This window comes from Moschus berezovskii, chromosome 1, assembly GCF_049115385.1.
Source record: "Moschus berezovskii isolate FMDL1 chromosome 1, NW_MosBer_1.0, whole genome shotgun sequence".
Lineage (NCBI taxonomy): Eukaryota > Metazoa > Chordata > Mammalia > Artiodactyla > Moschidae > Moschus > Moschus berezovskii.
The window spans coordinates 140,906,076-140,922,580 of NC_142460.1; the positions used below are offsets into that span (position 1 = coordinate 140,906,076).

Sequence of the window (16,505 nt, forward strand, 5' to 3'; positions counted from 1 at the left end):
GGGTATTTCACTAAGTGAAATAAGTCAGAACAAATACTGCATTGTATCTCTAATATGTAGAGTCTAAAAGAAAATAAACTAGTGAATATAATGAAAAGCAGACTCACAGACAACAAACCAGTATTTTTCAGTGGGGAGAGGGAAGTGAGGACGAGCAAGATAGGGATAGGAGGTTAAGAGGTACAAACAACTATGTATAAAATAAATAAGCTACAAGGATAATACTGTACAGCACAGATAATACAGCCCATATTTTATAATAAGTATAAATGAAATATAACCTTTAAAATTGTGACTCACTCTGTTGAAACTTATATAATATTGTACATCAACTCTACTTCAATTAAAAAAAAATACCTACCATGTGATAAGCTCTTTTTAAGTGTTTGCTGTTTTGATGAGAACAATTACTTAAAATATAATGCTGACTAAAGCCTAAGTACTCTCTTCTATCTTGTCCTACTGAATAAAAATTTTTAAACTTTTAAATAAATTAAAAAAGACAAAAAACACAGACCATTTAAACAGATAAGTAATGTCAGATTCCTGCCAGAAAGATTTTATTAAGTTATCTGCACGGGTTAGGGACAATCTTTAATGATTCATAAGGATTGTCCCCTGTTGCTGATGCAGGACTAAAAATTTAAGAAATGGTTTGTATCACTATCTAGGATGTCTGTTGTCATCATATAACCATCCTTTTGTTTTCTGTGGTGTGTAGATCGTGACGAATGAGCTCTTTGAAAAGCACTACAAACATGGGAGCAAGTTTCTGACTTCATTTCCAGATGGGACAACACAAATATTGTATCCTTTCTTTCAACAACTATTTTCATTAGCTTATTTCTTCACAAAAAGAAAGCTAAAGAAAAAAGAGATTTAAAAAAATATGAAGGAGAAAGATATGATCAAATCGTATCACACAGAGCAAAGCTATTAACATCTGTTTATACATCTTTCCTTATTTTTTCCTAGGAGCAGTTATATAATTCTTTAAAAATTAATTCTAAAAAGTTCTTCATATTTTTATAACTTGCTCCCTTTACATAATAATATTAGACAATAAATACTCATAAACATTATGAGTATATAATGTGCAATAAATACAGAGATACTATACCATCTTTATATGCATACGGTATTCCATCATGGGGAGGAACTATAATTCCTTTATCCGCTATTAATGATCAAAGGTGGTTTCACAATTTGAGGCTGTTTTATACAATGGCTAAATGAACAGCTTTGTGCATACTTTGCTGCATATTTATCACTTACTTCCTTGAATTAAATACCTAGAGATAGAAATTCTGGGTAAGAAAAAAGCTCAATAGATTTAAAATGTGTACCAGTTTACACATCCATGAGCAGTACGTTGTTTTTTAATACAAAAATTCAATGTCCATTTTATGGAACACTAAGTTATTGATCACTTGAACTTCTGCCTGATGGCCAGGCCATTTGCTATTTTAACACAAAGGCCATTTAATATCTCTGGGAAAGGAAAACAAAGCTATGAAATTAGGAGGAGTTTTTGGTGAACTAAGGGCCTCCCTTTGTAGGAGAAAGTCATTATTAGCCATAGTTGCCTAAATGTTAAGTCAAACCCCATCAAGAACCCAGAAAAATGAATGGCATAAGAAGTGCAAGGAAGTTTTAGTTCCCCAAGCCCTATGAGAAAGAGGTTTTTCTTTCATTATATCAAAAATTTTTTAAATAACTTTCCAACTTGTATCATTACTTGTCATTTCCTGCCCTGGCTTTAATTCTTTTTCACTCCTTTGAAGACTAAGGCTGATTTTCAAAATGATTCAGAATCAATTTTGTGTTTACTTCACTGCTGGACTTCCAATCAGTTTAGATAAGACTGAATATTAACAGTTCATGAATTATCCTCAGTATATTTTATTCTTTGATGCTATTGTAAATGGAATTATTTTCTTAATTTCATCTTCAAAATGTTCACTGCTTAGAAATACAATTTTTTTCATATATATTGACCTTTTAATTTACAATCCTACTGAACTCTTTTGTTAGTTCTATGACATTGTTTTATAGATTCCTTAGAATTTCCTTTTACACAAGACATGTTATCTACAATTAGAGATAGTTTACTTCTTCTATTTCCAGTATAGATGCCTTCATTTCTTTTTCTTCCATAATATTTTCCTGATTGGAACCTCCAGCATGAGGTTGAATGGAAGTGGGGAGAGTGGACATTTTTGTTTGCTTCCTGATCTTAGGGGGAAAACACCTAGTCTGCCATCATTAAGTGTGGCGTTAACTGTGGGGTTTTGTTAGACATGCCTTATTAGGTTGAGGAGTTTCCTTTCTATTCCTAGTTCATTGAGTCATTTATCACAATAAAGTATTGGATTTTGTCAGATTCTTTTTCTGTGTCTATTGCAATGATCATCTCTATTTTTGCTCTTTTTTCTATCAATGTAGTATGTTTCCATTAATTTATTTTTAGATGGTAATCCAAACTTACATTCCTGGGATAGACTCCAGTTTGTCATTATATGTATAATCCTTTTTATATTTTGCTAGATTCCATTTGCTGGTATTTTTGGTGAGGATTTTTGTGTCTCATAAATATATTTTGATTCACACAGAAAGCATAACATTTTTTAGTAATTAATGGTGCTTCCCATTCATTTTCAGAATGCTTTATAGCTTCAAAGGACTCTCTCATAAATTAAATTTATTCTCAGGCTAGTCAAAGACCATTATAATAACTCAAATGACCTTAACTGATCTCAGTTACCCATCTGGAAACCTAGCCATCATCCGAGTGCCCAACAAGATAAATGGTTTCACTTGTATAGTCCAAGAAGACATGCCCACTAAACCTGCAATCCTGGCGTTGCTAGATTCTTCTGGTAGAAGTTCCTGCTATCATCCCAATGGAAATGTCTGGTAGGCTTCTAGATTCCTCCTGCAGTCATTTTGTTTCTCAAGTTTCATGAAATTTTTATTTTTCCTTTTATTTTTTCAACTTTTTTGAAATATAATTGACATATACTGGGTAAGTTACAAGTGTACAATGGTTATTGATTTGATACACTTATATGGTGGAAAATTATTACCTCTGTAGCATTAGCTAACTAACAACTGTATTATGTCACATAATTACCATTTCTTTCTAAGACATTTAAGATCCACTCTCTTAGCAACTTTCAACTACATAGCTGCAGTGTTAATGAAAGTCACTGTGCTATACATTAGAGCGCCAGATTTTATTCATCTTATAACTAGAAAGACAATAATGAATTTAAAAAGATTTATTTAAATTAGTGGTCGTAGGATAGAAATGTCCAATTCAGAGAAGTTTTTTTATTTGTGTCATCCCATATGCAGTGGCAAAATCCCAGGCAGTTACATAAAACAAAGCTCATCATATTTTTTTTATAAACAGCAAGAAAATATAGCTGTACAATTTTACTATTAGGGAAAAAACCCTCTAGATAAATTATATGGCCACTCTAGTGATATGAGACATAAACCCAGCAGTCTCTCTTTAGCCTATATGCTGGCCTCATCAATGGAAACAATTCGCAACGGACAGCTGTCATACTCTGTTGTTGTTTGAGATACAGTCCTAAAAGTAGGCATCCCATTGGAGAAGGAAACGGCGACCCACTCTTCCCATATTCTTGTCTGGGAAATCCCATGAACAGAGGGGCCTGATGGACTACAGTCCATGGGGTCGCAAAAAGAGTCAGATACAACTTAGTGACTATAAACAACAAGGCACCCCATAGCCACAACGAACAGCACTTTTCCTATGAGCAACTATATAATTCTTTAAAAATTAATTCTTAACAACAATATACAAACAAAATCTCTAGAGATTAAGGTCCTGATGCCTTTGATCTACTATTTATATGCTCTGTGATCTTGTATTATTTAATTTAGCCTGAGAAAGTGAAATTTGGGTTCTAACTTCAAATACAATTTCAACTTTTTAAGTTTTTCAGAAAGAGATATTCTCTGCCTTTAAACTATTTACAAGTATAACAATCTCATCTTGAGAAACTCTGCCAATAAATTGACAAAAATTTGAACACTCTGCCGGTACTTGAGAAAGTTAGGACACAGGGAGCTATTAATATTGCACTTTTAGTTCAAATGAATAGTCAAACCATTATCCCCAATTATATTGGAGGATTTCTACTTATCCTTCAGGGTTCAGTAGCAATTCTGTGGGGCTTCCCTGGTGGCTGAGTGGTAAAGAATCTGCCTGCCAATACAGGAGACCTGGGTTTGATCCCTAGGTCTAGAAGATCTCCTGGAGAAGGAAATGGCAACCCACTCCAGTATTCTTGCCTGGAAAACTCCATGGACAGAGGAGCCTGGCAGGCCTTAGTCTGTGGAGTGGCAAAAGAGTCAGACACGAGTTGACAACTGAACAATAACAGCAGCAATTCTGTATTACATTTATTTGGTAAGGCACAGTATTAATTGTCACCAAATATTCACTGGCTTCTAGGACTTTTCTGTACCAATGAACCCTTCCTACCCACCAAATGAACTCTGGGTCCCCTGACATGGCTCCGTAACACCCTCATAGCCTCTAGTGTAGCAAGCCCACCTCTCCTGCAGGATTTAAGTTCCTTGAAGGGACACCCTGAATCTTTGCCACTACATACTACGTAAATGGCATGGACTCAAAGTTTATTTAATAAACAATTTATCTAGATAATTTTAACCAAAGGTTTTCTTCGCCCACATAGCATGATAAAACTAAATCTCCTTCCCAGAAACAATAAGATAACCGCCTCAATTTCTCATTTGTATTTTTGTTATTAGATTACTGCTGCTACTCAAAATTGGGAAAATAACACATGAGTTATCCTACTCTAGGGGGTCCTCATGGCTGATTCATCTAATTTAAAAAAATAATTTATTATCAAATTAAGCCAATTTTCTAAGTACCTAGAACCCTACCTATCCTCTCTCCTGAGAAACGCATAGTGAGCCGAGATGGAAGAATGTGATAGAGTGTGCAGAGGAGCTCATGGAATAGACTGGCAGTCACTAGTGACACCAGATCTCAGACGGTACAGGGCTGCTTCTTTTGGTAATATAGTAAAATGTGGCATTAGTGCCTCTAAGAGACTGGGGAGCCTGGCTGGTGTCAGTTCTCCCTTCTATTCCAATACTGGGCTCTTCTCAACCACAGTGATCTCAAAGATGTTCCCTGAGCCCTTTCTACCCACACCAGCCTTGATATCCTAGAAGTCCTTGCCCCCTAGTTGCTGTTAGAAAACAAGTCTCAGTACTGAGGCCAGTACAGCCTTGCCTAGAACTTACACTCACTCATATCCGTACTGGCACAGGAAAAGTCTAAGCACCAGTCCTCGCCCGTCTTCCAGGCAGAGCCTGCCTTCTTGTGTTTTTTCATGTCCAGACTAAATCTTCCCTGCTCCCTCTTAGTCCTCCCCAGCACATCATTTTCCAGATCCCTTTATCATCCTGGTTCCACCTCTGGATGCATTTTGGTTTATCACTAGGTCTTAAACTACACCCAGTACTTCAAATTAGTATAGAATTCTGTCACAGTATTATGGCTTCTATGATTATATGAGGTTTTCCACTATTCATATGCTATTGTGCACGTTATGTGTGTGTGCAGTTGTGTCCAACTCTTTGTGACCCCATGGACTATAACCCAGCAGGCTCCTCTGTCCATGGGATTTTCCAGGCAAGAATAGGGAGTAGGTTGCCATTTCCTACTCCAGGGAATCTTCCTGACCCAGGAATTGAACTCATGTCTCCTGTGTCCCCTGCATTGCAGGTGGATTCTTTACCGCTGAGCCATCAAGGAAGCTGTAGGCTATTGGCTAATATAAACTGCTACTCTCTTTGGTTAGCAAGTGGCAGAGCTAATTTCAAGGTTGAATTATAATGTTCCTGTTTATGATTTTTAACTTCCTTTCTCCTCAGGATATACATCAATATCTTGGGTGGTCAATATTCAGATCAAGCTGGCAACAGAGTAAGGGCTTGGAATTGGTCAAGTTCCGTCACTTCCTTACCCTTTGTTTCATTTAAACCTGTGTTTCTGGCTTTGAACCATTATGTTGGAATTCGCATCTTAGAACAAGACAAGATTTCAATCACTTTTCTAGCAATGGGCCAACAGGCAAGAATCAGTGTCGGAACCAAAGTGAAGGTAGGTCCATTTTTATAAACATTTTAAAGCATTTAGAATAATAAGAGTAAAATAACGTTAGTTAGTGTTATTATTGACAGATTATACTCATGTGTAATCTACTGTGCACCACTGTGAATTCTGAAATTCAAGGAAAAAACAGTGAAAGTTTTATATGGAATTGAATTGAATTCATATGGAATTGAGACAGCCTTATTGTTTCTTCTTCCTCAAATTCCTTTTTAGTTCAAACTTGATTCCAAATAACATTGACTGAGTGTCTACTCTATGAGTAGTGCAGCTCTGAGGTTTTGGTTTTAGTATTTTGTGTTGTTTTTCTCTGTGTTCTAGCTGAAAGCCTTTGGCTGAGTCAGGAGACCTGGGTTCTGACCATGTTCAGGACCCAACACAAGCCCTGCTTCCTTAGAGACACTTCCCAGACCTCCTTGCCCTCTGTCCAAACAAGGTCAGCCATGTCCTTCTTTAGGCTGTCCATGTACTCATCTCTGTCGGTGTGTGTGCTTGCTGAACTACTAAACTATGCACCTTACTTGCCTTCGTGGCTGCCTTTCCTACTGGATGATGAGCTCCTGCAGGATAAAATCTCTTTCTTACTGATTTCTCTACACCACCCAGGACATGGCCCAAAGAACACTCTCAGTGACCAGCAATGCTGCACGATGGTTAAGAACACAGACTTCAGGTTATAGGACATAGTTTCAAACCTCAACTCTACCACTTAGCTAAGTTGGTGAACTTGAACTTCAGTGCCCTCCTCTATAAAATGGGGATGATTCCTCCATTATATTATTGATTGCTGTGACGATTCAATGAGAATATAAAGTGCTTAGCATGTTTCTTGGCACCAACTACTTAATAAATGATAGCTCGATAGAGATGTTTGTTGTTTAGTCGCTAAGTCCTGTCCAACTCTTTGGCAATCCTATGGATGTAGCCCACCAAGCCTCTGTCCATGGAACTTCCCAAGCAAGCCCCAGTAAAGATATAGAATTTGTCGATTATATCTCAGTAAAGCTGAAATATGTATATATGCATGGTATGTATAGATTCAAGGAATTAGATGTATAAAAATTACATGTATATAAATATATTACATGTATATAAAAGGGATTACATGTATATACACAGATTCAAGGGATTAGATCTGATAGACAGAGTGCCTGAAGAATTATGGACGGAGGTTCATGACATTGGACAGGAGGCAGTGATGAAGACCATCCCCAAGAAAAAGAAATGCCAAAAGGCAAAATGGTTGTCTCAGGAGGCCTTAGAAATAGCTGAGAAAAGAAGAGAAATGAAAGGCAAAGGAGAAAAGGAAAGATATACCCATTTGAATGCTGAGTTCCAAAGAATAGCAAGGAGAGAAAAGAAAGCCTTCCTCAGCGATCAGTGCAAAGAAATAGAGGAAAGTAATAGAATGGGAAAGACTAGAGATCTCTTCAAGAAAATTAGAGATACAAAGGAAACATTTCATGCAAAGATGGGCACAATACAGGACAGAGATGGTATGGACCTAATAGAAGCAGAAGATATTAAGAAGAGGTGGCAAGAATACACAGAAGAACTATACAAAAAAGATCTTCATGACCCAGATAACCACGATGGTGTGATCACGCACCTCGAGCCAGACATCCTGGAATGCAAAGTCAAGTGGGCCTTGAAGCATCACTACGAACAAAGCTAGTGGAGGTGTCTTGGAATTCCAGTTGAGCTATTTCAAATCTTAAAAGATGATGCTGTGAAAGTGCTGCACTCAGTATGCCAGCAAATTTGGAAAATTCAGCAGTGGCCACAGAACTGGAAAATGGTCAGTTTTCATTCCAATTCCAAAGAAGGGCAATGCCAAAGAATGTTCAAACTACTGCACAATTGCACTCATCTCACATGGTAGCAAAGTGTGAAGTTGCTCAGTTGTGTCCGACTCTGAGACACCATGGACTGTAGCCTACCAGGCTCCTCCGTCCATGGGATTTTCCAGGCAAGAATACTGGAGTGGTTGCCATTTCCTTCTCCAGGGGGTCTTCCTGACCCAGGGATTGAACCCAGGTCTCCCGCATTGCTGGCAGACGCTTTACCTTCTGAGCTGTATGACTCAACACATGCTAGCAAAGTAATGCTCAAAACTGTCCAAGCCAGTCTTCAATAGTATGTGAACAGTGACTTCCAGATAGTCAAGCTGGATTTTAGACAAGGCAGAGGAACCAGAGATCAAATTGCCAACATCCGTTGGATCATCGAAAAAGTAAGAGAGTTCCAGAAAAACATTTACTTCTGCTTTATTGACTGTGGCCAAAGTCTTTGACTGTGTGGATCACAATAAACTGTGGAAAATTCTTAGTGAGATGGGCATACCAGACCACCTTACCTGCCTCCTGAGAAATCTGTATGCAGGTCAAGAAGCAACAGTTAGAACTGGACATGGAACAACAGACTGGTTCCAAATCAGGGAAGAAGTATGTCAAGGCTGTATATTGTCACCCTGATTATTTAACTTATATGCAGAATACATCATGTGAAATGCTGGACTGGATGAAGTACAAGCTGGAATCAAGATTGCCAGGAGAAATATCAATAACCTCAGATACACAGATGACACCACCCTTATGGCAGAAAGTGAAGAAGAACTAAAGAACCTCTTGATGAAAGTGAAAGAGAATAGTGAAAAAGTTGGCTTAAAACTCAACATTCAGAAAACTAAGATGGCATCCAGTCCCATCACTTCATGGCAAATAGATGGAGAAACAATGGAAACAGTGAGAGACTTTATTTTGGGGGGCTCCAAAATCACTGCAAATGGTGACTGCAGTCATGAAATTAAAAGACACTTGTTCCTTGGAAGAAAAGCTGTGACCAACTTAGCGTATTAAAAAGCAGAGACATTACTTTGCTGACAAAGGTCCTTCTTGTCAAAGCAATGGTTTTTCCAGTAGTCGTGTATGGATGTGAGAACTGGACCATAAAGGAGGGTGAGCACTGAAGAACTAATGCTTTCAAACTGGGTTGCTGGAGAAGACTCTTGAGAGTCCCTTGGAGTACAATGAGATCAAACCAGTCAATCTTAAAGGAAGTCAACCCTTAATATTCACTGGAAGGACTGATGTTGAAGCTGAAACTCCAATACTTTGGCCACCTGATGGGAAGAAGTGACTCATTTGAAAAGACCCTGATGCTGGGAAAGATTGAAGGCAGGAGGAGAAGGGGACGACAGAGGATGAAATGGTTGGATGGCATCACTGACTCAATGGACATGAGTTTGAGCAAGCTCCAGGAGTTGGTGAAGGACAGGGAAGCCTGGTGTGCTGCAGTCCATGGGGTCACAAAGAGTTGGACACAAACATACATAATATGTGACTTTGAATAATTATCCTAAACTCTGAGGACCTTGTTTCATCAATTATTCAAAGAAGAGAGGGCTCCAAACTTCAAAGACATCTTCAGTTTCTAAAATGTCTATACATTTAAGTAAGTGGAAATATGACTTCAGGATTCCACATAGGCAGGGATATTTCATAAACACCAAACAAAAGGGAGACTTCAGATTCAGTCAACAGAGAGCGAGGGTCCACACTGTGCTAAGCAATATTCAAGCTGCTTCCAGTCGATCTAGCTACTGCAGTCAGCTGGCAGTAAACCAAGTTTTTTCCTTGGTTAGAAATCTACAATATAGCCTCTTTTTGGCTCAATACATTCATGGTAAATGCATCCTTACCAAAAATGTCAAAAATGTTCTGCCTCTTTCTCCTCGCCTCTCTCCTTTGAAATGAGTTTTAATCAGAAGAAGAGTTGGTGCAAAAGAAAGAATTTGATGTTAAAAATGTTTGCTTTTCTCATCATCTTCATAATTACCCTTTCAGTTTTTTAAAATTGCAAAAGTGACATGTGAATACACTGTTATATTTGAAGATTCAAATAATATAGACATAAAAGAGTTAAAAACAATATACCTCCCTTCCATCCTTTCTTCTATTCTAATCCTCTTCCCAAAGGTAATCACATTGAAATTTTGGTGTGTATTTCTCTTTTCTATCTATTTATAAATTATTCATATACATTTTTTTAAATAAAAATTGCATCTGACTACAGTGATTGTACTATTAGACTTGTTCTATTTGGTTTTGTTTTCCACAAGTTAAATGGAATATCTTTCATGTCTAGATATCCAAGTAAATTTGACTATTCAGTTGTTGCATAGTATTACACGTTTACTGTGGTTACTGTATGTTAAATCTAATGCCCTCTCAGTGGCAATGGGCACACATAGTTTCTTGCCCCCCTCCCCCGGAAGCATTTCCTCTCTTGCTTCCAGGAGCTACTCTGCCTTGGCTTTACTCCTACCTCAGGGGCTACTCCTTCTCATTTTTCTTTGCCTATTTTCTTCACCTCCCCTCTTTTAAATACTGAAAGGCTCCAGGGCCTGTCATTGGGCTCACCTCGTCTCTAGGTGATTTCTCTCTAGGTGATTTCATTAGTTTTCTGTCCTGAAATACCTTCTGCTTGCTGATAACCCCTCCTTTGATCTCCAGGTGGATCTCCCAGGAACTTTAAACTTGCATATCTCTGATTCCAATCCTGCATCTCCATCTGGCATCTAAAGGGGTTAGAGACTTCACAGAGCAAAATGACATTGGAAAGCATGTTCTACCTTCAGTCTTCTCCATCTCAGGAAATGGCAACACCTTTCTTTCAGTTGCTCAGACCCAAAACTTTGGGGTTGGTCCCCTCTTCTCTGTTTCGCAACCCCACATCTTTCATCTGCAAGTCCTCTAAACGCTACCACCAACATGTCACCAGATTCCAACACTCCTTGGATCCTTCATTACTGTCACCCCATCTGCCTCATGTATCTACTTAATCCATCTTGTTTAAATTATTACAATAGCCTCCTCCCGAGTGTCCCTGCTTCCACTCTTCCCAAAGTCAATTCTATCATGATAGTAAGGGTGATATTTTGAAAACATAATTGATATTTATAGGGCATTCCATCCAAAAGCAGCAGAATACACATTCTTCACAAGTACACATGGAACATTCTCTAGGATTGACCACATGCTGGGCCACAAAGTCAGTCTCAGTAAATTTAAGAAAACTGAAATCATATCAAACATCTTTTCCAATCACAAAGCTATGAGATTAGAAATAAACCACAAGAAAAAAACTGTAAGAAACACAAACACATGGAAGCTAAACAATATGCTACTAAACAACCATTGGATCACTGAAGAAATCAAAGAGAAAATCAAAAAATAGTTAGTGACTAATGAAAATGGTCTATCTAGTGACTCCTAACATTACTTTGCCAACAAGGGTCCATCTAGTCAAGGCTATGGTTTTTCCAGTGGTCATGTATGGATGTGAGAGTTGGACTGTGAAGAAAGCTGATCGCCGAAGAATTGATGCTTTTGAACTGTGGTGTTGGAGAAGACTCTTGAGAGTCCCTTGTACTGCAAGGAGATCCAACCAGTCCATCCTAAAGGAGATCAGTCCTGGGTGTTCATTGGAAGGACTGATATTGAAGCTGAAATTGCAATACTTTGGCCACCTCATGCGAAGATTTGACTCATTGGAAAAGACCCTAATGCTGGGAGGGATTGGGGCGAGGAGAAGGGGCCAACAGAGGGTGAGATGGCTGGATGGAATCACCGACTCGATGGACATGAGTTTGGGTAAACTCCGGGAGTTGGTGATGGACAGGGAGGCCTGGCGTGCTGCAATTCATGGGGTCGCAAAGAGTCGGACACGACTGAGCGACTGAACTGAACAGAATGTTACTCAGAGTAAAAGCCAAGATCCTATAAAACACCTAAAATACTATACATGATCTGGACTTCCTTTATTAAATATTTCTCTGTAGTCCTCTTTTCCTACACACTTTGCTCTAGTCACCATGACCTTTTTGCTGTTGTGGACAATACCATGCACATCACTGCCACAGGGCTTTTGCACTTGCTGTTCCCTCGACCTAAAATGCCCTATACCCCACTTAGCACTTCCCTCAGGTTCTGCTCTCAGAGTCCTTTCCTGACCACCCTGTGTAAACTCCCAGCACCCCACCCTACCCCTACCGTGGCACTCATATAGTGCTCTTGTTTTCTTTCACTTCTATATAGTTTATGATTTCTATTTTGATTTCTTCAACTCAGTAGTTACTGAACTTTCACATAAGGTTTTGCTACCTTTCCTCATTAACTTCTAAAATGGTCAAGGAATATGGCTTGCATTTTTTTCTTCCTATTTAGAATGCAGGGATATTTTCTTTGTAGTTGATGACATAATTTATGACTTTTCCATGTATATTTGACCCCCCAAATAGTTTAATGTTTATTGGCACAAATTGTATCCGTTCCGTCGCTCAGTCGTGTCCGACTCTTTGCGACCCCGTGGACTGTAGCCTACCAGGCTTCCCCGTCCATGGGATGCTCCAGGCAAGAATACTGGAGTGGGTTACCGTTTCCTTCTCCAGGGGATCTTCCCGACCCAGGGATCGAACCCGGGTCTTCCGCATTGGAGGCAGACGCTTTAACCTCTGAGCCGCCGTACGTTTAATTGTTCTAATCATGCTTCTCTATATATCCTTTTCTTCTTATATTGTTGGTTTATTTCTGAGAGATATCCCAGTACAACTGTGAATTTGTCCATTTTTTTTATAATTCCTATCAGGTTTTGCTTTGTCTGTCTTGAAGTTCTATGGTTAGGAAATTCAAGGTGTTGTCTTCATAGTGAGTTACACCTTTCACCCCTGGGCCAGCTCACCTATTGGCCCTTCAGCTTTGTGTCCATTATGTGACTCAAGAGTATCACTGAGGGTTTTTGTTTCTATTTTGACAAAAAAAATTTAACATCATCAATATGTTTCCCTCTTAATGCTCTTTGCCTGAAATGCCATCCTAATATTCACTTTGAGCTCAGAATATGTGTGTTCTGGACTAGTGCTTTTATTTGATCATTTATCTCTCAGTGGATATGGTCCCAGCTGCTTCTCAATTTTCGGAATTCCTTAAGATTATTCCTGCTGATAAAAATCTTTCCTATTTCCTATTGATTTACTCTCTGAAAATGTTTCCCATTTTATGGGATTTGGGATTGAAGGAAAACTAAACATAGTGATTCACCCTTCACTTCTCAGCTATCTCAACCTCCTTCCCCCACCCCTCCTTCCTTCCTTCCTCCCTCCCTTCCTTCCAACACGGGGAGGGGTGAAAATGCAGAAGAATACTGTGATCTCACATCTCTGGCAGGTAAATAAGTGGTCACTCTGCCTGCAGGAGGTAGCAGATGGGCTTGCTTTAGCCCACCCCACTGAGGCTACATGCCCCTCCTGGGCTGGTCCTAAAGCTCAGCCTTGGAAACATTCCAGGCAAGGCTTGGGACCCTTGACCTTCCTGCAGCTCGAGGAGACCGCATCAGCCTGAAGCACCCAAGGCTGAGAGGACATGGCAGCACAGAGGGCAGGGAAGGGTCTGGGAATGTTCCTGTGCAGCAGCCTCCTGGAGGCGGGGGCACATTCCAGGAGAAGAAGAGGCGTGTCGGTCATCCCAGGGCCTTCTGGAAAGCCCAGCTCAGGTGCTCCCCACAGCCTTCCCAGCCTCCAGACCAGCACTCACTCCACACTGGGTGTGTCCCAGGGACAGGATAACTATAGCATTTCTGTGCCCTCCTCAGTAGATGCTGGTGTAATTGTATATGCTGTTATAATGACTTGAATACATTGTAAGCATTTGAAAGAAAGTATGCAAATTCTGTTTGGTCTGGTCTGCTCTAGTCTCTCAGATCTCCAGAGCATCTCAGCTCATTCCTGTTCAGATCAGAATTAATACCACTGCCCCTGTTTATAGATAATTAGACTCACAAGGGACTCCAGTCCCTAACCAGTGTTGCCTCTCGCCTCCTCCCACCTCCTGCTTCTGCAGTCACTATTTCCACACGGACCCCTGAGCTTCCTTTCTCTTTCTCTTTGCTGAAAAGCTGCCAAATGCTGAGGAGATTCCAGCGCTCCGACACCTGAACGAGGATGACCTTCTTCTGCTGGCCAGTTTAATAAAGATCCGACGCCTGTTTCATAAACTGGAAGGATGTGTGAATTTTCCCTCCAGCCAGGTTTGGGAAAAATTAAAGCAACCTTCCTACCTTTCTTCACTTTCTCTAAAACTAATTGCCCTTTGTCACAATTCTGGTATGAAGCAAGATATAATAACAACAATAGCAGCTATGATAAATGAAAACATTTAATGAATGACGATGGTGCTTTCATTTGTTCTGTTGTGTTCTGGGAGATCTCAAGAAAAGTGTATACAATGACTAGGAAATACCAAGAAATGGGTTTTATTACAAATTTGGAGCACATCCTGAGTCATTTCTGGTTTGCACTCTTGGTCGGAAAACTAAACCACTGACTTTGGGGACAACAGAGAATGAGGAAGTCAACCAAAGGCCTTATTTATCAGGCAGAGTTCCATCAGGAAAACAGAAAGCAGGGAGGGAGCAGGTGCTTTCACAACCTCCTGAAAAGCTGGGAAAGTGAAGGTCAAGGAACAGCCCTGCTGTTTGGGAAAATGAGGGAATCTCAGGAAGCCACAAAGCCAATAGCACCAAGGGAGAGAGTGGCAGGAGTTACTCACACTCCAATGCAGGAATGGCAAGCAGCTGCCATCCTCCAAAGGCCACCCTCCTGCCAGAAGTGAGCAACGGCCACTGCTCCTCTCCCACCTCCCACACCTCAGGCAGGTGCCTCTCCCTGGGGAACTACATGGGATCCCACTGGCAAAGGATTATGGGACCACGTGTCTTTCCTCTTCTGAGGGGAGGGAGGAGGGATGTTGCTGAATCCGCAGGGATAGCACAGCACAGCACAGCAGCCTCTGCTCAGTGATAAAATTACTTAAGAGCAGAAAGCAGAGGTGAGAGTCTTTAGGTGGAGAACCCTAAAGACTGGAATGCCCAGCCTGCCCTCTCCTGAACTTCCCTGACTTCTCAGTTCTCTGTTCTTGGGAGAGGGAGGAATCTCGTTGGAGGGGCCATTCCTTATAGTGAATAACAGATTTGGTGTTAAGTGTGTGTAGCAAGAGGAAGTAAATCTAGGCACCAGTTATTCATCAGTTAGTGTGAGGACGAAATCATATTGTTTTCCTGCTAAGATGCTGCTGAGGAAGCATGGGGAAGGGCTGAAGGGCACAGAAGGAGTGGAAGGATGAGGTGTCCCAGGGAGGGCTGAGTGCTGGGCCGCAGGAAGTGGGTGAGCTATGGTAGACTGAGGGTTGGCCTTGGTATTAATCCATTCACCACCTCTTTTTTTAAAGCTGCCTTTAACAAACTTACATTACCAAAGGGTGAAGGGGGTGGGGGAGGGATGAATTAGGAGTTTGGGATTAGCAGATACAAAGTATTATATATAAAATAGATGAACAAGAAGGTCTCACTGTATAGTATAGAGAACTATTCAATATCCTGTAATAAACCATGATGGAAAAGAATATGAAAAAGAAAACATATATGTATAACCAAATCACTTTACTATACACCATTAACTAACACAACATTGTAAATTAACTTCTATAAAAACTTTTTTAAAGCCAGTTGTTATTTAAGGGTTTCAGTTGTTAAAAACAACAGTGATAAATTTTACTTTGGACATCTGCATCCCAAAGTATATTGGGATATGCCATAGATTTTATTTATCAATGCCTGTTTTTTCACATGGCTGTTTAAAATAAGCATGGTGTTTTTTTAAAATAATCTACTCTGTTAATTCATAGGGTATTTTTTTCTCATTTTTCAGAATAAAAACCTCTTCAAAAAAATTAAACTTTTCTAGGAGACCATAAACAAAATGACAACCTACTAACTGGGAGAAAATATTTGCTGGACAGGGAGGCCTGGCGTGCTGTGATTCATGGGGTCACAAAGAGTCAGACACGACTGAGCGACTGAACTGAACTGAACAATGCAACTAACAAGAGCTTAATTTCCAAAATATACAAACAGCTCATACAACTCAATATCAAAAACCAAACAACCCAATCAAAAAAAAGTGGGCAGAAAACCTAAATAGACATTTCGCCAAAGAAGATATACAGATGGCCAACAAACACATGAAAAGATTCTCAACATCATTAATTGTTAGAGAAATGCAAATTGAGACTACAATGAGGTGTCACCCCACTCCAGTCACAAATAATAAATGCTGGAGAGAGTGTGCAGAAAAGGGAACCATCTTATACTGTTGGTGGGAATGTAAATTGGTGTAGTCACTTCATGCTGGAGAACAGCATAGAGATTTAAAAAAAATAATAAACACAAAACTAAAAATAGAAGTACCATATGATCAAGCAGTCCC

General features: G+C 39.7%; 1 protein-coding gene across 2 annotated transcripts in view; it reads left to right on the forward strand.

Moving 5' to 3' along the window:
* ERICH6 (glutamate rich 6) overlaps positions 1–16,079 on the forward strand; it is a 53,329-nt gene extending 37,250 nt beyond the window's left edge. Inside the window, exons 11-15 of one of the 2 annotated variants that reach the window (XM_055411746.2) lie at positions 722–807; positions 2,761–2,916; positions 5,947–6,175; positions 14,138–14,269; positions 15,948–16,079. In XM_055411746.2, the coding sequence (XP_055267721.2) occupies positions 722–807; positions 2,761–2,916; positions 5,947–6,175; positions 14,138–14,269; positions 15,948–15,983 (639 nt within the window). In that variant the 3' untranslated portion in view covers positions 15,984–16,079. Of the gene's footprint in view, positions 1–721; positions 808–2,760; positions 2,917–5,946; positions 6,176–14,137; positions 14,402–15,947 lie in introns of those variants that run through there. The other variant, XM_055411737.2, reaches the window with a different exon arrangement.
* The last annotated feature ends 426 nt before the right edge of the window (positions 16,080–16,505 follow it).